The sequence below is a fragment of the Oncorhynchus kisutch genome, unplaced genomic scaffold (genome assembly GCF_002021735.2).
Source record: "Oncorhynchus kisutch isolate 150728-3 unplaced genomic scaffold, Okis_V2 Okis05a-Okis16b_hom, whole genome shotgun sequence".
NCBI lineage: Eukaryota > Metazoa > Chordata > Actinopteri > Salmoniformes > Salmonidae > Oncorhynchus > Oncorhynchus kisutch.
The window spans coordinates 4,887,270-4,909,124 of NW_022261982.1; the positions used below are offsets into that span (position 1 = coordinate 4,887,270).

General features: G+C 47.6%; 1 protein-coding gene across 3 annotated transcripts in view; it reads right to left on the bottom strand.

The window, feature by feature from the left end:
* LOC116359792 (pirin-like) overlaps positions 1–21,855 on the bottom strand; it is a 30,613-nt gene that overhangs the window by 2,542 nt on the left and 6,216 nt on the right. The window contains exons 4-7 of one of the 3 annotated variants that reach the window (XM_031813404.1): positions 15,198–15,278; positions 7,166–7,372; positions 1,269–1,353; positions 377–421 (exon numbers count right to left, since the gene is read on the bottom strand). In XM_031813404.1, coding sequence (XP_031669264.1) covers positions 377–421; positions 1,269–1,353; positions 7,166–7,372; positions 15,198–15,278 — 418 coding nt within the window. The remainder of the gene's footprint in view (positions 1–376; positions 422–1,268; positions 1,354–7,165; positions 7,373–15,197; positions 15,279–21,855) is intronic. The other 2 variants (XM_031813405.1, XM_031813406.1) reach the window with 2 other exon arrangements.

Here is a 21,855-nt window from a genome sequence, read left to right on the forward strand (position 1 = left end):
AAGGGAACATCCCAGAGAGGACAGAGGAGAGGAGGAAGGGAACATCCCAGAGAGGACAGAGGAGAGGAGGAAGGGAACATCCCAGAGAGGACAGAGGAGAGGAGGAAGGGAACATCCCAGAGAGGACAGAGGAGAGGAGGAAGGGAACATCCCAGAGAGGACAGAGGAGAGGAGAAGAGGAAGGGAACATCCCAGAGAGGACGGAGGAGAGGAGAAGAAGATGGGAACATCCCAGAGAGGACACTAAATAAATGCAGAGTGTTTCTGAACCACTACCAAACACAACACTGTTCTGGGTGACCATCAACATGAGGCTGCAGGGCAGTTAGGAACTAATGGAAAACTGTTGAACAGAAACTAAACAGAGGAAACTCACCAACACAGACAGATCCTGCCAGTGTGTAGATAAACGAGGTCCATCCTAGCAGAGATGATAGAAAAACTGTTGTTTTTAACTGGCATTGATAATGCATTTTGTTCCCTCATTACCAAGTTAACTGTCACAGTATACACAACAATCACGACATTTATAAAGCCTCATATTCTAAATGATGTGACTTGGTGGGCGAGTCTGACCACTTGGTATACCGACGTCTTGCCATGTGAGCTGTGGGCCATAACACTGAGATGGTCTCATATCTAATCCACCATAGGGCCCTGTAATACGATGACGTGGGAGCCATCCATTCAACGCACCAACACTGACTGTGTGCACACACACACACACACACACACACACACACACAAAGTAATGGACTACTTAACGTCTTACGTATGGTATTATGTGACCATTCAACACAGCACCACTGACTCCATAGCAACCACACAGCACCACTGACTCCATAGCAACCACACAGCACCACTGACTCCATAGAGAACAGGCAGGGTGACCATGGAAACCAAGCCAGTTGTATAAACTTTAGAAGACTCCCAACCCCTGGAGGACTTCTGTTTGTCACAGACAGTAGATAGCAACTTTCTCCCACCACAAACCAACGTCAGGTACAGTACAGTTCCCACAATGAGAAAGCGTGTGTCATACACACCACACAGCACTTAGGGTTTGAGTTGAAAGGTTCTGCTAACTTTACTGAAAAGGTCAACAGATTTAGTGCCAGATTGTGGATGAATGGAGCACACAGAACAATATCGTTACAGTAGACCAAGCTCTGGTCCATGGTGTTACATGCAGCTTGAGCTTTCTTCAAGGAGCACGTAACGCCCTGGACCAGAGCCACAGAAGGCCTATTCAGTAAAGATGGTTTCACCTGAAGGAACTGGTTGTACATGCTTGGCTCCTCCATCCAGCTTGAAGTCCAGATATAGTGTTGGAGTCCTGGTGAAGACTTTTGACTGGACAAAAAAAAGGACAAGACATTTATAGTATTTCATTGACCCCCAACATTCAGGCAGCACCCCTTTAACACCTAGCACCCTGATCGGTTGGTGTTACCCTTCCCACAGCCTCTTTTAACACCTAGCACCCTGATCTGTTGGTGTTACCCTTCCAGACCAGCCCTACTGTAATGGAAGACCAGACCAGCCCTACTGTAATGGAAGACCAGACCAGCCCTACTGTGATGGAAGACTAGACCAGCCCTACTGTGATGGAAGACTAGACCAGCCCTACTGTGATGGAAGACCAGACCAGCCCTACTGTGGTGGAAGACCAGACCAGCCCTACTGTGGTGGAAGACCAGCCCAGCCCTACTGTGGTGGAAGACCAGACCAGCCCTACTGTGGTGAAAGACCAGACCAGCCCTACTGTGGTGGAAGACCAGACCAGCCCTACTGTGAGGGAAGACCAGACCAGCCCTACTGTGAGGGAAGACAGTGTTACCTGGTGCTGACTTTTCAGTGTAACATTTCTAGTGTTGATTAAGGTGTTAAAGTAGCTCTGTAAGTGTTAAACACTCATTGGTTTAGAAGAAACCCAGTGTTGGTGTTAATACCCAGTGTTGAACTAAAACCACGCCCATCATTATCATATTTCCCAGCATGCTCTACTGCAGTTAGATATTTTTTTGAATTGTTTCTTTCGATATCTATGTTTTTGAATGTACAGTGATTAATTAATGAAATATAAATAACATACATTTTTCTAAGCTAATCCAATCTGTTATATGGATTCATTGCACCCATTACTGAAATGGTTGATCCAGTTTAGATGATTACGGTATTCTTCCGATCCCAGTAGTGATTCTGAATCAGGTTGCAGGTGAATAAAAATTCTAAATGTTGGATATCCCCACTCTGGCTGGATTCCAATAGGAATTACACATCACTTTGCAAGCCAGCATAATGTGATTTTCAGGCCTAAATTTTTCCTGTAAACCATGAGTTTCAGGCCACTTTATTAGGGTAAAACTAAGCCCTCAAAAATAAGGCTTTGTGAATGATGTGTTGTATTGTGTTAAATAATACAATTGTAATGATAACATAATCGCTTAGGATCTCATTTGGTGAAGGCCACAGGACGGAAAATGGATGAAAGCAACAACCATAACTGTGTTTGAATACCCGTACTAACATACTGTATACTACATACTTAATGAGTATATATACACACTACATAATATAAGTCTATTTTAGTATACTGTAAACAAACGGTATCCTTTCAGTTGAGTGTAGTAGCGCTTCGCCTGTCTATCGGAAGTTGATGCTGTCACTATGTAACTCCTTGCTAGTTTGTTAGTATAGATAACATATTAATAGCTAGCCATCTTATGACTTCATTAACAATGTCCATTGAGAACGCACCAAGACTATACCACTTAGCTAAGCTAAGAATGACGTGAATAAATCAAGTTAATAAATGTTGGGTAGGTAGTTAGATAGCATATAGTTAATATACTGCAAAGTTCAATGTATTAGTAGCCAACTAACATTACGTAGCTAGCTAACATACCAGTACATACAAGCAATTGTTGTAATGATATGCGGTTCGTAAGGCTAGCGTAGCTAACCATTTGTAAGCCAGCATAACGTGTAACGTAACTTATTTGAAAAGTCATTACATTGCTCAAAATTTCTTTAACATTTGTCATAGTTAGTTTAAAGCAATGAATTTGTATCCGCTCTCATCAGACGTCTGCTGCTCATGTCTCTGTCACTAACAAATACAGGCATGGGTCGTAACTCAACAAGTCACTTGAAAGGCAAGGCACTCTGGGAAATAAGGCTTCCACACTAAGCAGTGTGTTCATGTAACACTGAAAGTGTGGACCAGTATAGACACTGGACCAGTGTTAAATGTAACACTCTCAGTGTTTATTTAACACTGAAGAATATGCTGTGACAGTATCAGTGAACACCATAACACTGAGTTAGTGTAACATTTTAATGCCACTGGTGTTGGAAAGTATCAGTGTTAAAAGGGCAACACTTTGAAAAGCGTAAATTCAACACTTTCTGGTGGTTCTCATATAAACACTTAAAAAGTGTGAAATTGAACAACCACAGTGTGTTTTACCAATCAAATTGTGCTGTGCAGCTATCCCACCCAGCCCCAGTCCCAGCTCAGTCCTAGCCCAGTCCCAGTTCAGTCCTATCCCACCCAGCCCCAGTCCCAGTTCAGTCCTAGCCCACCCATCCCCAGTCCCAGCTCAGTCCTAGCCCAGTCCCAGCCCCAGTCCCAGCCCAGTCCCAGTTCAGTCCCAGCCCAGTCCCAGCCCCAGTCCCAGTTCAGTCCCACCCAGTCCCACCCCCAGCCCAGTCCCAGCCCAGTCCCACCCCCAGCCCAGTCCCAGCCCAGTCCCACCCCCAGCCCAGTCCCACCCCCAGCCCAGTCCCACCCCCAGCCCCAGTCCCAGTTCAGTCCCAGCCCAGTCCCAGCCCCAGTCCCACCCAGCCCCACTCCCACCCCCAGCTCAGTCCCACCCCCAGCTCAGTCCCACCCCCAGCCCAGTCCCACCCCCAGCTCAGTCCCACCCCCAGCTCAGTCCCACCCCCAGCTCAGTCCCACCCCCAGCTCAGTCCCACCCCCAGCCCAGTCCCAGCCCAGTCCCACCCCCAGCCCAGTCCCACCCCCAGCCCAGTCCCACCCCCAGCCCAGTCCCAGCCCAGTCCCACCCCCAGCCCAGTCCCAGCCCCAGTCCCACCCCCAGTTCAGTCCCAGCCCAGTCCCAGCCCAGTCCCACCCCCAGTTCAGTCCCAGCCCAGTCCCAGCCCCAGTCCCAGCCCCACCCAGCCCCACTCCCACCCCCAGCTCAGTCCCACCCCCAGCTCAGTCCCACCCCCAGCCCAGTCCCAGCCTCAACACATTTACATACAGATAACTGCCAAAATGAAGGAAACACAAATGAGGAATACAAAATATATTGAAAGCAGGGGCTTCCACACAGGTGTGGTTCCTGAGTTAATTAAGGAATTAACATCCCATCATGCTTAGCGTTCTGTATAATGTGTGTTGTGTCTCAGTCACCAGATCTCAACCCAATTGAACACTTACTGGAGATCCTGGACCAACGCCTGAGACAGCGTTTTCCACCACCATCAACAAAACACAAAATGATGGAATTTCCAGTGGAAAAATGGTGTCTTATCCCTCAGCTTGTAGAATCTACGGTGCATTGAAGCTGTTCTGGCAGCTCGTGGTGCCCAATGACACATTAAAACACTTTATTTTGGTGTTTCCTTTATTTTGACAGTTACCTGTCTATTACCCTGTTGGCCATCGTTAGCCTCTCTGCCTGTCTGTAGTGTCTCCCCCTGCCCTGTAGTAACCAGAGGCAACCCGTTTCCCAGCTTCAACACATTTTCATGTGTAAAATGACAAACCTTATGGACGTCATTAGAAACTCTGTCTGTCTCCTCTCCTGCCCTAGAGAAACCCCGCCAGGCAATACGGTCCCAGTGATGCCCCGCCCCTTTCCCAGTTCAACACATTTTCATGTGTAAAATGACAAACCTTATGGACGTCATTAGAAACTCTGTCTGTCAGTCTTCTCTCCTGCCCTAGATTAACCCCAAACCAAACCGGCCCTGGTCAAATTTACATCTGAAACATGACAAACCCACTTCCCCAGAAACCTGCAACTCATTTCCTGTCTCGTCTAACTCAGCAGACAGACACAGAGAAAATAAGGAGGAGAAGGAGGGGGGGGGGTGAGAAAGAGGATGGATACTCGTGAAGATGTAATTGCCTGCAAACGTCACATGATGAAGCTGAATGTCTTGTGGTTGGTTGGCATTTCTGGCGAGGGATATCTAGGCCTGAGGCTTTCAACATCTCAGTCATTGTATTGTATAAAGTTTTCTGGCTTTGATATGGGCAAGACCCCAGCACATCATATCAACAGCCGACACTAAGTATTCATTCTGTATAATACAGTGACAAAGGAACAATGATGATGACAATGATGGCGATGATAAACTCCCCCCCTTTTTCATCCACTGTGGTTTTGGACCTATGATTACAAATGCGTTACATTGTAGGGTGAGAAATATATAAATCTATTTTTAGTCGTTTAAGTTTATACATGTTTCTCCTAAATGCGTTTAGCAGCGGCGCACTGCCGTTGCTAATTCATGGACGCCACCGAACAGCGTATATAAAAATAAGAAATCATGTTACCATCCCGTGGTGCAGCGCTGCTAAGCGCATATAGGGGAAACACTGGTTGATGTCATGTGGAAGTCAGAACAAACATCCATAAGAACTTGTATAAACTTAAATAACTAAAACCCAGATAAAATATGTAGAAAATATAATAAGAGCAATATATATATATTTTAATGATTACCTTTGAGAACTAACAATCCCCCAAAATAAAAAATAAACAGTCGGGGAGAATCCAAAATGTAAGAAATATCATGTCATGGGGCCACGATTGATTTTGTTATACTGTTTGAGTCATTCAGATAGCATAAGAACACGCCATAAGCCACAGCAAAATGTGTAGAATTGAAGGACATTTAGCTTTAAAATCTTCTCTCAGCCCTATGGCACATTTTTTTTGAATGGCATGAAATTAGCTTTAAAAAACACAGTACAATGTTCTCTCTGCCCCGCGGCAAAATGTATAGAATTGCAGGAAATTTGCGTTAAAACAGCAGCAGTTTGTCTCTGCGGCCAAGAAGAGGGCCTCTAAAACCGCACATCTGGCCACACCCACTACCACCACCCGGGTTATGGTTAGTATGGTGCTCCTGGCCTGTACACCCAGGGTTAAGGTTAGTATGGTGCTCCTGACCTGTACACCCAGGGTTATGGTTAGTATGGTGCTCCTGGCCTGTACACCCAGGGTTATGGTTAGTATGGTGCTCCTGGCCTGTACACCCAGGGTTATGGTTAGTATGGTGCTCCTGGCCTGTACCCCCAGGGTTATGGTTAGTATGGTGCTCCTGGCCTGTACACCCAGGGTTATGGTTAGTATGGTGCTCCTGGCCTGTACACCCAGGGTTATGGTTAGTATGGTGCTCCTGGCCTGTACACCCAGGGTTATGGTTAGTATGGTGCTCCTGGCCTGTACACCCAGGGTTATGGTTAGTATGGTGCTCCTGGCCTGTACACCCAGGGTTATGGTTAGTATGGTGCTCCTGGCCTGTACACCCAGGGTTATGGTTAGTATGGTGCTCCTGGCCTGTACACCCAGGGTTATGGTTAGTATGGTGCTCCTGGCCTGTACACCCAGGGTTATGGTTAGTATGGTGCTCCTGGCCTGTACACCCAGGGTTATGGTTAGTATGGTGCTCCTGGCCTGTACACCCAGGGTTATGGTTAGTATGGTGCTCTCACCTGTACACCCAGGGTTATGGTTAGTATGGTGCTCTCACCTGTACACCCAGGGTTATGGTTAGTATGGTGCTCCTGGCCTGTACCCCCAGGGTTATGGTTAGTATGGTGCTCCTGGCCTGTACACCCAGGGTTATGGTTAGTATGGTGCTCCTGGCCTGTACACCCAGGGTTATGGTTAGTATGGTGCTCCTGGCCTGTACACCCAGGGTTATGGTTAGTATGGTGCTCCTGGCCTGTACCCCCAGGGTTATGGTTAGTATGGTGCTCTCACCTGTACACCCAGGGTTATGGTTAGTATGGTGCTCCTGGCCTGTACACCCAGGGTTATGGTTAGTATGGTGCTCCTGGCCTGTACACCCAGGGTTATGGTTAGTATGGTGCTCCTGGCCTGTACACCCAGGGTTATGGTTAGTATGGTGCTCTCACCTGTACCCCCAGGGCCTGTCCAGAGATGACAGCCACAGTGACCCCCTCCCTGCTGGGCTTGGGGACCTGGCTGTCCTTCAGCTCCTGGTACTGGGGCTCCACCATCTTGTCCTCCCTCCTCAGGTTGACCCACAGCTGCAGGCCCTGGACGGGCTCCTCAGACACGGGCATCTCTGCATGGACCACCCCTCGGCCTGCCGTCATCCACTTATGAAGCGACATGGACATAACCACACAGAGACGGACACAGAAACACACACGCACAGATACAGAGAGGCATAGACACACACACACAAAACACAATTACTAACCACATAAAGGAGAATTGTACAGTATAATATGCATGAACTCAATGTTGTCTGATATGATTTCCATAATATAACACCCATGTGGACTTAATACTGGAACTAACTGGTTTCCAGGAGGAAATTAACTTCACATGTACACCTTTCCTTCCCCACTGCTGTGATATGTACCTGGTGGATGTCTATCTTCCCCAGGGCTGTGATATGTACCTAGTGGATGTCTATCTTCCCCAGTGCTGTGATATGTACCTAGTGGATGTCTATCTTCCCCAGTGCTGTGATATGTACCTAGTGGATGTCTATCTTCCCCAGTGCTGTGATATGTACCTAGTGGATGTCTATCTTCCCCAGGGCTGTGATATGTACCTAGTGGATGTCTATCTTCCCCAGGGCTGTGATATGTACCTAGTGGATGTCTATCTTCCCCAGTGCTGTGATATGTACCTAGTGGATGTCTATCTTCCCCAGTGCTGTGATATGTACCTAGTGGATGTCTATCTTCCCCAGTGCTGTGATATGTACCTAGTGGATGGCTATCTTCCCCAGTGCTGTGATATGTACCTAGTGGATGTCTATCTTCCCCAGTGCTGTGATATGTACCTAGTGGATGTCTATCTTCCCCAGTGCTGTGATATGTACCTAGTGGATGTCTATCTTCCCCAGTGCTGTGATATGTACCTAGTGGATGTCTATCTTCCCCAGGGCTGTGATATGTACCTAGTGGATGTCTATCTTCCCCAGTGCTGTGATATGTACCTAGTGGATGTCTATCTTCCCCAGGGCTGTGATATGTACCTAGTGGATGTCTATCTTCCCCAGTGCTGTGATATGTACCTAGTGGATGTCTATCTTCCCCAGTGCTGTGATATGTACCTAGTGGATGTCTATCTTCCCCAGGGCTGTGATATGTACCTAGTGGATGTCTATCTTCCCCAGTGCTGTGATATGTACCTAGTGGATGTCTATCTTCCCCAGGGTTGTGATATGTACCTAGTGGATGTCTATCTTCCCCAGTGCTGTGATATGTACCTAGTGGATGTCTATCTTCCCCAGTGCTGTGATATGTACCCGGTGGATGTCTATCTTCCCCAGTGCTGTGATATGTACCTAGTGGATGTCTATCTTCCCCAGGGCTGTGATATGTACCTAGTGGATGTCTATCTTCCCCAGTGCTGTGATATGTACCTAGTGGATGTCTATCTTCCCCAGTGCTGTGATATGTACCTAGTGGATGTCTATCTTCCCCAGGGCTGTGATATGTACCTGGTGGATGTCTATCTTCCCCAGTGCTGTGATATGTACCTAGTGGATGTCTGTCTTCCCCAGGGCTGTGATATGTACCTAGTGGATGTCTATCTTCCCCAGGGCTGTGATATGTACCTACTGGATGTCTATCTTCCCCAGGGCTGTGATATGTACCTAGTGGATGTCTATCTTCCCCAGGGCTGTGATATGTACCTAGTGGATGTCTATCTTCCCCAGGGCTGTGATATGTACCTAGTGGATGTCTATCTTCCCCAGTGCTGTGATATGTACCTAGTGGATGTCTATCTTCCCCAGGGCTGTGATATGTACCTAGTGGATGTCTATCTTCCCCAGGGCTGTGATATGTCCCTGGTGGATGTCTATCTTCCCCAGGGCTGTGATATGTACCTAGTGGATGTCTATCTTCCCCAGGGCTGTGATATGTCCCTGGTGGATGTCTATCTTCCCCAGTGCTGTGATATGTACCTAGTGGATGTCTATCTTCCCCGGGGCTGTGATATGTACCTAGTGGATGTCTATCTTCCCCAGGGCTGTGATATGTACCTAGTGGATGGCTATCTTCCCCAGTGCTGTGATATGTACCTAGTGGATGGCTATCTTCCCCAGGGCTGTGATATGTACCTAGTGGATGTCTATCTTCCCCAGTGCTGTGATATGTACCTAGTGGATGTCTATCTTCCCCAGTGCTGTGATATGTACCTAGTGGATGTCTATCTTCCCCAGGGCTGTGATATGTACCTAGTGGATGTCTATCTTTCCCAGGGCTGTGATATGTACCTAGTGGATGTCTATCTTCCCCAGGGCTGTGATATGTACCTAGTGGATGTCTATCTTCCCCAGTGCTGTGATATGTACCTAGTGGATGTCTGTCTTCCCCAGTGGTGTGATATGTACCTAGTGGATGTCTATCTTCCCCAGGGCTGTGATATGTACCTAGTGGATGTCTATCTTCCCCAGTGCTGTGATATGTACCTAGTGGATGGCTATCTTCCCCAGTGCTGTGATATGTACCTAGTGGATGTCTATCTTCCCCAGTGCTGTGATATGTACCTAGTGGATGTCTATCTTCCCCAGTGCTGTGATATGTACCTAGTGGATGTCTATCTTCCCCAGTGCTGTGATATGTACCTAGTGGATGTCTATCTTCCCCAGGGCTGTGATATGTACCTAGTGGATGTCTATCTTCCCCAGTGCTGTGATATGTACCTAGTGGATGTCTATCTTCCCCAGGGCTGTGATATGTACCTAGTGGATGTCTATCTTCCCCAGTGCTGTGATATGTACCTAGTGGATGTCTATCTTCCCCAGTGCTGTGATATGTACCTAGTGGATGTCTATCTTCCCCAGGGCTGTGATATGTACCTAGTGGATGTCTATCTTCCCCAGTGCTGTGATATGTACCTAGTGGATGTCTATCTTCCCCAGGGTTGTGATATGTACCTAGTGGATGTCTATCTTCCCCAGTGCTGTGATATGTACCTAGTGGATGTCTATCTTCCCCAGTGCTGTGATATGTACCCGGTGGATGTCTATCTTCCCCGGTGCTGTGATATGTACCTAGTGGATGTCTATCTTCCCCAGGGCTGTGATATGTACCTAGTGGATGTCTATCTTCCCCAGTGCTGTGATATGTACCTAGTGGATGTCTATCTTCCCCAGTGCTGTGATATGTACCTAGTGGATGTCTATCTTCCCCAGGGCTGTGATATGTACCTGGTGGATGTCTATCTTCCCCAGTGCTGTGATATGTACCTAGTGGATGTCTGTCTTCCCCAGGGCTGTGATATGTAACTAGTGGATGTCTATCTTCCCCAGGGCTGTGATATGTCCCTGGTGGATGTCTATCTTCCCCAGGGCTGTGATATGTACCTAGTGGATGTCTATCTTCCCCAGGGCTGTGATATGTCCCTGGTGGATGTCTATCTTCCCCAGTGCTGTGATATGTACCTAGTGGATGTCTATCTTCCCCGGGGCTGTGATATGTACCTAGTGGATGTCTATCTTCCCCAGGGCTGTGATATGTACCTAGTGGATGGCTATCTTCCCCAGTGCTGTGATATGTACCTAGTGGATGGCTATCTTCCCCAGGGCTGTGATATGTACCTAGTGGATGTCTATCTTCCCCAGTGCTGTGATATGTACCTAGTGGATGTCTATCTTCCCCAGTGCTGTGATATGTACCTAGTGGATGTCTATCTTCCCCAGGGCTGTGATATGTACCTAGTGGATGTCTATCTTCCCCAGGGCTGTGATATGTACCTAGTGGATGTCTATCTTCCCCAGGGCTGTGATATGTACCTAGTGGATGTCTATCTTCCCCAGGGCTGTGATATGTACCTAGTGGATGTCTATCTTCCCCAGGGCTGTGATATGTACCTAGTGGATGTCTATCTTCCCCAGGGCTGTGATATGTACCTAGTGGATGTCTATCTTCCCCAGTGCTGTGATATGTACCTAGTGGATGTCTGTCTTCCCCAGTGCTGTGATATGTACCTAGTGGATGTCTATCTTCCCCAGGGCTGTGATATGTACCTAGTGGATGGCTATCTTCCCCAGTGCTGTGATATGTACCTAGTGGATGTCTATCTTCCCCAGTGCTGTGATATGTACCTAGTGGATGTCTATCTTCCCCAGTGCTGTGATATGTACCTAGTGGATGTCTATCTTCCCCAGTGCTGTGATATGTACCTAGTGGATGTCTATCTTCCCCAGGGCTGTGATATGTACCTAGTGGATGTCTATCTTCCCCAGGGCTGTGATATGTACCTAGTGGATGTCTATCTTCCCCAGTGCTGTGATATGTACCTAGTGGATGTCTATCTTCCCCAGTGCTGTGATATGTACCTAGTGGATGTCTATCTTCCCCAGGGCTGTGATATGTACCTAGTGGATGTCTATCTTCCCCAGTGCTGTGATATGTACCTAGTGGATGTCTATCTTCCCCAGGGTTGTGATATGTACCTAGTGGATGTCTATCTTCCCCAGTGCTGTGATATGTACCTAGTGGATGTCTATCTTCCCCAGTGCTGTGATATGTACCCGGTGGATGTCTATCTTCCCCAGTGCTGTGATATGTACCTAGTGGATGTCTATCTTCCCCAGGGCTGTGATATGTACCTAGTGGATGTCTATCTTCCCCAGTGCTGTGATATGTACCTAGTGGATGTCTATCTTCCCCAGTGCTGTGATATGTACCTAGTGGATGTCTATCTTCCCCAGGGCTGTGATATGTACCTGGTGGATGTCTATCTTCCCCAGTGCTGTGATATGTACCTAGTGGATGTCTGTCTTCCCCAGGGCTGTGATATGTAACTAGTGGATGTCTATCTTCCCCAGGGCTGTGATATGTACCTACTGGATGTCTATCTTCCCCAGGGCTGTGATATGTACCTAGTGGATGTCTATCTTCCCCAGGGCTGTGATATGTACCTAGTGGATGTCTATCTTCCCCAGGGCTGTGATATGTACCTAGTGGATGTCTATCTTCCCCAGTGCTGTGATATGTACCTAGTGGATGTCTATCTTCCCCAGGGCTGTGATATGTACCTAGTGGATGTCTATCTTCCCCAGGGCTGTGATATGTCCCTGGTGGATGTCTGTCTTCCCCAGGGCTGTGATATGTACCTAGTGGATGTCTATCTTCCCCAGGGCTGTGATATGTCCCTGGTGGATGTCTATCTTCCCCAGTGCTGTGATATGTACCTAGTGGATGTCTATCTTCCCCGGGGCTGTGATATGTACCTAGTGGATGTCTATCTTCCCCAGGGCTGTGATATGTACCTAGTGGATGGCTATCTTCCCCAGTGCTGTGATATGTACCTAGTGGATGGCTATCTTCCCCAGGGCTGTGATATGTACCTAGTGGATGTCTATCTTCCCCAGTGCTGTGATATGTACCTAGTGGATGTCTATCTTCCCCAGTGCTGTGATATGTACCTAGTGGATGTCTATCTTCCCCAGGGCTGTGATATGTACCTAGTGGATGTCTATCTTCCCCAGGGCTGTGATATGTACCTAGTGGATGTCTATCTTCCCCAGGGCTGTGATATGTACCTAGTGGATGTCTATCTTCCCCAGTGCTGTGATATGTACCTAGTGGATGTCTATCTTCCCCAGTGCTGTGATATGTACCTAGTGGATGTCTATCTTCCCCAGTGCTGTGATATGTACCTAGTGGATGTCTATCTTCCCCAGTGCTGTGATATGTACCTAGTGGATGTCTATCTTCCCCAGGGCTGTGATATGTACCTGGTGGATGTCTATCTTCCCAGGGCTGTGATATGTACCTAGTGGATGTCTATCTTCCCTGTTCACTGTGAGGAAACCCGTCTGCCCTGGGTTAGTAGCTCCCTGTTCCACTGTGAGGAAACCCGCCTGCCCTGGGTTAGTAGCTCCCTGTTCCACTGTGAGGAAACCCGTCTGCCCTGGGTTAGTAGCTCCCTGTTCCACTGTGAGGAAACCCGCCTGCCCTGGGTTAGTAGCTCCCTGTTCCACTGTGAGGAAACCCGTCTGCCCTGGGTTAGTAGCTCCCTGTTCCACTGTGAGGAAACCCGTCTGCCCTGGGTTAGTAGCTCCCTGTTCCACTGTGAGGAAACCCGTCTGCCCTGGGTTAGTAGCTCCCTGTTCCACTGTGAGGAAACCCGTCTGCCCTGGGTTAGTAGCTCCCTGTTTCACTGTGAGGAAACCCGTCTGCCCTGGGTTAGTAGCTCCCTGTTCCACTGTGAGGAAACCCGTCCGCCCTGGGTTAGTAGCTCCCTGTTCCACTGTGAGGAAACCCGTCTGCCCTGGGTTAGTAGCTCCCTGTTCCACTGTGAGGAAACCCATCTGCCCTGGGTTAGCAGCTCCCTGTTCCACTGTGAGGAAACCCGTCTGCCCTGGGTTAGTAGCTCCCTGTTCCACTGTGAGGAAACCCGTCCGCCCTGGGTTAGTAGCTCCCTGTTCCACTGTGAGGAAACCCGTCTGCCCTGGGTTAGTAGCTCCCTGTTCCACTGTGAGGAAACCCATCTGCCCTGGGTTAGTAGCTCCCTGTTCCACTGTGAGGAAACCCGTCTGCCCTGGGTTAGTAGCTCCCTGTTCCACTGTGAGGAAACCCGTCTGCCCTGGGTTAGTAGCTCCCTGTTCCACTGTGAGGAAACCCGTTCGCCCTGGGTTAGTAGCTCCCTGTTCCACTGTGAGGAAACCTGTCTGCCCTGGGTTAGTAGCTCCCTGTTCCACTGTGAGGAAACCCGTCTGCCCTGGGTTAGTAGCTCCCTGTTCCAGTGTGAGGAAACCCGTCTGCCCTGGGTTAGTAGCTCCCTGTTCCACTGTGAGGAAACCCGTCTGCCCTGGGTTAGTAGCTCCCTGTTCCACTGTGAGGAAACCCGTCTGCCCTGGGTTAGTAGCTCCCTGTTTCACTGTGAGGAAACCCGTCTGCCCTGGGTTAGTAGCTCCCTGTTCCACTGTGAGGAAACCCGTCCGCCCTGGGTTAGTAGCTCCCTGTTCCACTGTGAGGAAACCCGTCTGCCCTGGGTTAGTAGCTCCCTGTTCCACTGTGAGGAAACCCATCTGCCCTGGGTTAGTAGCTCCCTGTTCCACTGTGAGGAAACCCGTCTGCCCTGGGTTAGTAGCTCCCTGTTCCACTGTGAGGAAACCCGTCTGCCCTGGGTTAGTAGCTCCCTGTTCCACTGTGAGGAAACCCGTCTGCCCTGGGTTAGTAGCTCCCTGTTCCACTGTGAGGAAACCCGTCTGCCCCCCCCCCCCAATGGTGTTTGTCTCTCCCGCTCTCTCTCTCTCACTGTTGCACACACACACACACACACACACACACACACACACACACACACACACACACACACACACACACACACACACACACACACACACACACACACACACACACACACACACACACACACACACACACACCAAGTCTCTTGTAGTAGTATCTTAGTATTTTATTAGGATCCCTGTTAGCTGTTGAGAAAGAAGCAGCTCCTCTTACTGGGTCCACACAGAACATGACATAATTTAGTCTCCTTGTTCAACAGCCACACCATTCATTACTAGATTCAGCTGAGGTCCAGAACTTAGGGAATGATTTGTACCACATACAAAGCTCTTAGTTTTAGAGATGTTCAGGACCAGTTTATTACTGGCCACACATTCCAAAACAGACTGCAACTCTTTAAGGGTTTCAGTGACTTCATTAGCTGTGGTTTCTGATGTGTACATGGTTGAATCATTAGCATACATAGACACACATGCTTTATTTAATGCCAGTGGCATTAGTGTCTATTTAGTGCCTATTAAACCACTTCCTGGTTGATGCTGACTGACTGACCAGGGACAACAGCTTTACGACTGCTGCATGGGAAAAACACAGGAAATGCCCCTGAAGGCACGATGCTTCATTGGTTCTGGTGGGAGTCTGGTGAAGAGTAGGAACCTACAGACTGTGTATGTGCCACAAGGTGTTTCTATACCTGTAAATCCCCTGGTTTCAGTAGTCCAGAGTGGCCACAGAAATCCTCATGGGCTGAAACGCCTTTCAAAACGTAGGTCACCTAAACAAAGACAAAATAGATCCAAATATATTCACAAACCCACAGATGAGCCATTGCTGATTTTATATAACAGCCTGAGAGGCAAAACAAAACATTAACTGTCCTCTGCAGTTATCCCTCCCCCGAATACCAACCGTTTCTAGACAAGTGGAAAACATTAACTGTCCTCTGCAGTTATCCCTCCCCCGAATACCAACCGTTTCTACAGAAGTGGAAAACATTAACTGTCCTCTGCAGTTATCCCTCCCCCGAATACCAACCGTTTCTAGACAAGTGGAAAACATTAACTGTCCTCTGCAGTTATCCCTCCCCCGAATACCAACCGTTTCTAGAGAAGTGGAAAACATTAACTGTCCTCTGCAGTTATCCCTCCCCCGAATACCAACCGTTTCTAGACAAGTGGAAAACATTAACTGTCCTCTGCAGTTATCCCTCCCCCGAATACCAACCGTTTCTAGAGAAGTGGAAAACATTAACTGTCCTCTGCAGTTATCCCTCCCCCGAATACCAACCGTTTCTAGACAAGTGGAAAACATTAACTGTCCTCTGCAGTTATCCCTCTCCCGAATACCAACCGTTTCTACAGAAGTGGAAAACATTAACTGTCCTCTGCAGTTATCCCTCCCCCGAATACCAACCGTTTCTAGAGAAGTGGAAAACATTAACTGTCCTCTGCAGTTATCCCTCCCCCGAATACCAACCGTTTCTAGACAAGTGGAAAACATTAACTGTCCTCTGCAGTTATCCCTCCCCCGAATACCAACCGTTTCTACAGAAGTGGAAAACATTAACTGTCCTCTGCAGTTATCCCTCCCCCGAATACCAACCGTTTCTACAGAAGTGGAAAACATTAACTGTCCTCTGCAGTTATCCCTCCCCCGAATACCAACCGTTTCTAGACAAGTGGAAAACATTAACTGTCCTCTGCAGTTATCCCTCCCCCGAATACCAACCGTTTCTAGACAAGTGGAAAACATTAACTGTCCTCTGCAGTTATCCCTCCCCCGAATACCAACCGTTTCTAGACAAGTGGAAAACATTAACTGTCCTCTGCAGTTATCCCTCCCCCGAATACCAACCGTTTCTAGAGAAGTGGAAAACATTAACTGTCCTCTGCAGTTATCCCTCCCCCGAATACCAACCGTTTCTACAGAAGTGGAAAACATTAACTGTCCTCTGCAGTTATCCCTCCCCCGAATACCAACCGTTTCTAGAGAAGTGGAAAACATTAACTGTCCTCTGCAGTTATCCCTCCCCCGAATACCAACCGTTTCTAGAGAAGTGGAAAACATTAACTGTCCTCTGCAGTTATCCCTCCCCCGAATACCAACCGTTTCTAGAGAAGTGGAAAACATTAACTGTCCTCTGCAGTTATCCCTCCCCCGAATACCAACCGTTTCTAGAGAAGTGGAAAACATTAACTGTCCTCTGCAGTTATCCCTCCCCCGAATACCAACCGTTTCTAGACAAGTGGAAAACATTAACTGTCCTCTGCAGTTATCCCTCCCCCGAATACCAACCGTTTCTAGACAAGTGGAAAACATTAACTGTCCTCTGCAGTTATCCCTCCCCCGAATACCAACCGTTTCTAGACAAGTGGAAAACATTAACTGTCCTCTGCAGTTATCCCTCCCCCGAATACCAACCGTTTCTAGACAAGTGGAAAACATTAACTGTCCTCTGCAGTTATCCCTCCCCCGAATACCAACCGTTTCTAGAGAAGTGGAAAACATTAACTGTCCTCTGCAGTTATCCCTCCCCCGAATACCAACCGTTTCTACAGAAGTGGAAAACATTAACTGTCCTCTGCAGTTATCCCTCCCCCGAATACCAACCGTTTCTAGACAAGTGGAAAACATTAACTGTCCTCTGCAGTTATCCCTCCCCCGAATACCAACCGTTTCTAGAGAAGTGGAAAACATTAACTGTCCTCTGCAGTTATCCCTCCCCCGAATACCAACCGTTTCTAGACAAGTGGAAAACATTAACTGTCCTCTGCAGTTATCCCTCCCCCGAATACCAACCGTTTCTAGACAAGTGGAAAACATTAACTGTCCTCTGCAGTTATCCCTCTCCCGAATACCAACCGTTTCTACAGAAGTGGAAAACATTAACTGTCCTCTGCAGTTATCCCTCCCCCGAATACCAACCGTTTCTACAGAAGTGGAAAACATTAACTGTCCTCTGCAGTTATCCCTCCCCCGAATACCAACCGTTTCTAGACAAGTGGAAAACATTAACTGTCCTCTGCAGTTATCCCTCCCCCGAATACCAACCGTTTCTACAGAAGTGGAAAACATTAACTGTCCTCTGCAGTTATCCCTCCCCCGAATACCAACCGTTTCTACAGAAGTGGAAAACATTAACTGTCCTCTGCAGTTATCCCTCCCCCGAATACCAACCGTTTCTAGAGAAGTGGAAAACATTAACTGTCCTCTGCAGTTATCCCTCCCCCGAATACCAACCGTTTCTAGACAAGTGGAAAACATTAACTGTCCTCTGCAGTTATCCCTCCCCCGAATACCAACCGTTTCTAGACAAGTGGAAAACATTAACTGTCCTCTGCAGTTATCCCTCCCCCGAATACCAACCGTTTCTACAGAAGTGGAAAACATTAACTGTCCTCTGCAGTTATCCCTCCCCCGAATACCAACCGTTTCTAGAGAAGTGGAAAACATTAACTGTCCTCTGCAGTTATCCCTCCCCCGAATACCAACCGTTTCTAGACAAGTGGAAAACATTAACTGTCCTCTGCAGTTATCCCTCCCCCGAATACCAACCGTTTCTAGACAAGTGGAAAACATTAACTGTCCTCTGCAGTTATCCCTCCCCCGAATACCAACCGTTTCTAGAGAAGTGGAAAACATTAACTGTCCTCTGCAGTTATCCCTCCCCCGAATACCAACCGTTTCTACAGAAGTGGAAAACATTAACTGTCCTCTGCAGTTATCCCTCCCCCGAATACCAACCGTTTCTAGACAAGTGGAAAACATTAACTGTCCTCTGCAGTTATCCCTCCCCCGAATACCAACCGTTTCTAGAGAAGTGGAAAACATTAACTGTCCTCTGCAGTTATCCCTCCCCCGAATACCAACCGTTTCTACAGAAGTGGAAAACATTAACTGTCCTCTGCAGTTATCCCTCCCCCGAATACCAACCGTTTCTAGAGAAGTGGAAAACATTAACTGTCCTCTGCAGTTATCCCTCCCCCGAATACCAACCGTTTCTAGAGAAGTGGAAAACATTAACTGTCCTCTGCAGTTATCCCTCCCCCGAATACCAACCGTTTCTAGAGAAGTGGAAAACATTAACTGTCCTCTGCAGTTATCCCTCCCCCGAATACCAACCGTTTCTAGAGAAGTGGAAAACATTAACTGTCCTCTGCAGTTATCCCTCCCCCGAATACCAACCGTTTCTAGACAAGTGGAAAACATTAACTGTCCTCTGCAGTTATCCCTCCCCCGAATACCAACCGTTTCTAGACAAGTGGAAAACATTAACTGTCCTCTGCAGTTATCCCTCCCCCGAATACCAACCGTTTCTAGACAAGTGGAAAACATTAACTGTCCTCTGCAGTTATCCCTCCCCCGAATACCAACCGTTTCTAGACAAGTGGAAAACATTAACTGTCCTCTGCAGTTATCCCTCCCCCGAATACCAACCGTTTCTAGAGAAGTGGAAAACATTAACTGTCCTCTGCAGTTATCCCTCCCCCGAATACCAACCGTTTCTACAGAAGTGGAAAACATTAACTGTCCTCTGCAGTTATCCCTCCCCCGAATACCAACCGTTTCTAGACAAGTGGAAAACATTAACTGTCCTCTGCAGTTATCCCTCCCCCGAATACCAACCGTTTCTAGAGAAGTGGAAAACATTAACTGTCCTCTGCAGTTATCCCTCCCCCGAATACCAACCGTTTCTAGACAAGTGGAAAACATTAACTGTCCTCTGCAGTTATCCCTCCCCCGAATACCAACCGTTTCTAGACAAGTGGAAAACATTAACTGTCCTCTGCAGTTATCCCTCTCCCGAATACCAACCGTTTCTACAGAAGTGGAAAACATTAACTGTCCTCTGCAGTTATCCCTCCCCCGAATACCAACCGTTTCTACAGAAGTGGAAAACATTAACTGTCCTCTGCAGTTATCCCTCCCCCGAATACCAACCGTTTCTAGACAAGTGGAAAACATTAACTGTCCTCTGCAGTTATCCCTCCCCCGAATACCAACCGTTTCTACAGAAGTGGAAAACATTAACTGTCCTCTGCAGTTATCCCTCCCCCGAATACCAACCGTTTCTACAGAAGTGGAAAACATTAACTGTCCTCTGCAGTTATCCCTCCCCCGAATACCAACCGTTTCTAGAGAAGTGGAAAACATTAACTGTCCTCTGCAGTTATCCCTCCCCCGAATACCAACCGTTTCTAGACAAGTGGAAAACATTAACTGTCCTCTGCAGTTATCCCTCCCCCGAATACCAACCGTTTCTAGACAAGTGGAAAACATTAACTGTCCTCTGCAGTTATCCCTCCCCCGAATACCAACCGTTTCTAGAGAAGTGGAAAACATTAACTGTCCTCTGCAGTTATCCCTCCCCCGAATACCAACCGTTTCTACAGAAGTGGAAAACATTAACTGTCCTCTGCAGTTATCCCTCCCCCGAATACCAACCGTTTCTAGAGAAGTGGAAAACATTAACTGTCCTCTGCAGTTATCCCTCCCCCGAATACCAACCGTTTCTAGAGAAGTGGAAAACATTAACTGTCCTCTGCAGTTATCCCTCCCCCGAATACCAACCGTTTCTAGACAAGTGGAAAACATTAACTGTCCTCTGCAGTTATCCCTCCCCCGAATACCAACCGTTTCTAGACAAGTGGAAAACATTAACTGTCCTCTGCAGTTATCCCTCCCCCGAATACCAACCGTTTCTAGACAAGTGGAAAACATTAACTGTCCTCTGCAGTTATCCCTCCCCCGAATACCAACCGTTTCTAGACAAGTGGAAAACATTAACTGTCCTCTGCAGTTATCCCTCCCCCGAATACCAACCGTTTCTAGAGAAGTGGAAAACATTAACTGTCCTCTGCAGTTATCCCTCCCCCGAATACCAACCGTTTCTACAGAAGTGGAAAACATTAACTGTCCTCTGCAGTTATCCCTCCCCCGAATACCAACCGTTTCTAGACAAGTGGAAAACATTAACTGTCCTCTGCAGTTATCCCTCCCCCGAATACCAACCGTTTCTAGAGAAGTGGAAAACATTAACTGTCCTCTGCAGTTATCCCTCCCCCGAATACCAACCGTTTCTAGAGAAGTGGAAAACATTAACTGTCCTCTGCAGTTATCCCTCCCCCGAATACCAACCGTTTCTAGACAAGTGGAAAACATTAACTGTCCTCTGCAGTTATCCCTCTCCCGAATACCAACCGTTTCTACAGAAGTGGAAAACATTAACTGTCCTCTGCAGTTATCCCTCTCCCGAATACCAACCGTTTCTACAGAAGTGGAAAACATTAACTGTCCTCTGCAGTTATCCCTCCCCCGAATACCAACCGTTTCTACAGAAGTGGAAAACATTAACTGTCCTCTGCAGTTATCCCTCCCCCGAATACCAACCGTTTCTAGACAAGTGGAAAACATTAACTGTCCTCTGCAGTTATCCCTCCCCCGAATACCAACCGTTTCTACAGAAGTGGAAAACATTAACTGTCCTCTGCAGTTATCCCTCCCCCGAATACCAACCGTTTCTACAGAAGTGGAAAACATTAACTGTCCTCTGCAGTTATCCCTCCCCCGAATACCAACCGTTTCTAGAGAAGTGGAAAACATTAACTGTCCTCTGCAGTTATCCCTCCCCCGAATACCAACCGTTTCTAGACAAGTGGAAAACATTAACTGTCCTCTGCAGTTATCCCTCCCCCGAATACCAACCGTTTCTAGACAAGTGGAAAACATTAACTGTCCTCTGCAGTTATCCCTCCCCCGAATACCAACCGTTTCTAGAGAAGTGGAAAACATTAACTGTCCTCTGCAGTTATCCCTCCCCCGAATACCAACCGTTTCTACAGAAGTGGAAAACATTAACTGTCCTCTGCAGTTATCCCTCCCCCGAATACCAACCGTTTCTAGAGAAGTGGAAAACATTAACTGTCCTCTGCAGTTATCCCTCCCCCGAATACCAACCGTTTCTAGAGAAGTGGAAAACATTAACTGTCCTCTGCAGTTATCCCTCCCCCGAATACCAACCGTTTCTAGACAAGTGGAAAACATTAACTGTCCTCTGCAGTTATCCCTCCCCCGAATACCAACCGTTTCTAGACAAGTGGAAAACATTAACTGTCCTCTGCAGTTATCCCTCCCCCGAATACCAACCGTTTCTAGACAAGTGGAAAACATTAACTGTCCTCTGCAGTTATCCCTCCCCCGAATACCAACCGTTTCTAGACAAGTGGAAAACATTAACTGTCCTCTGCAGTTATCCCTCCCCCGAATACCAACCGTTTCTAGAGAAGTGGAAAACATTAACTGTCCTCTGCAGTTATCCCTCCCCCGAATACCAACCGTTTCTACAGAAGTGG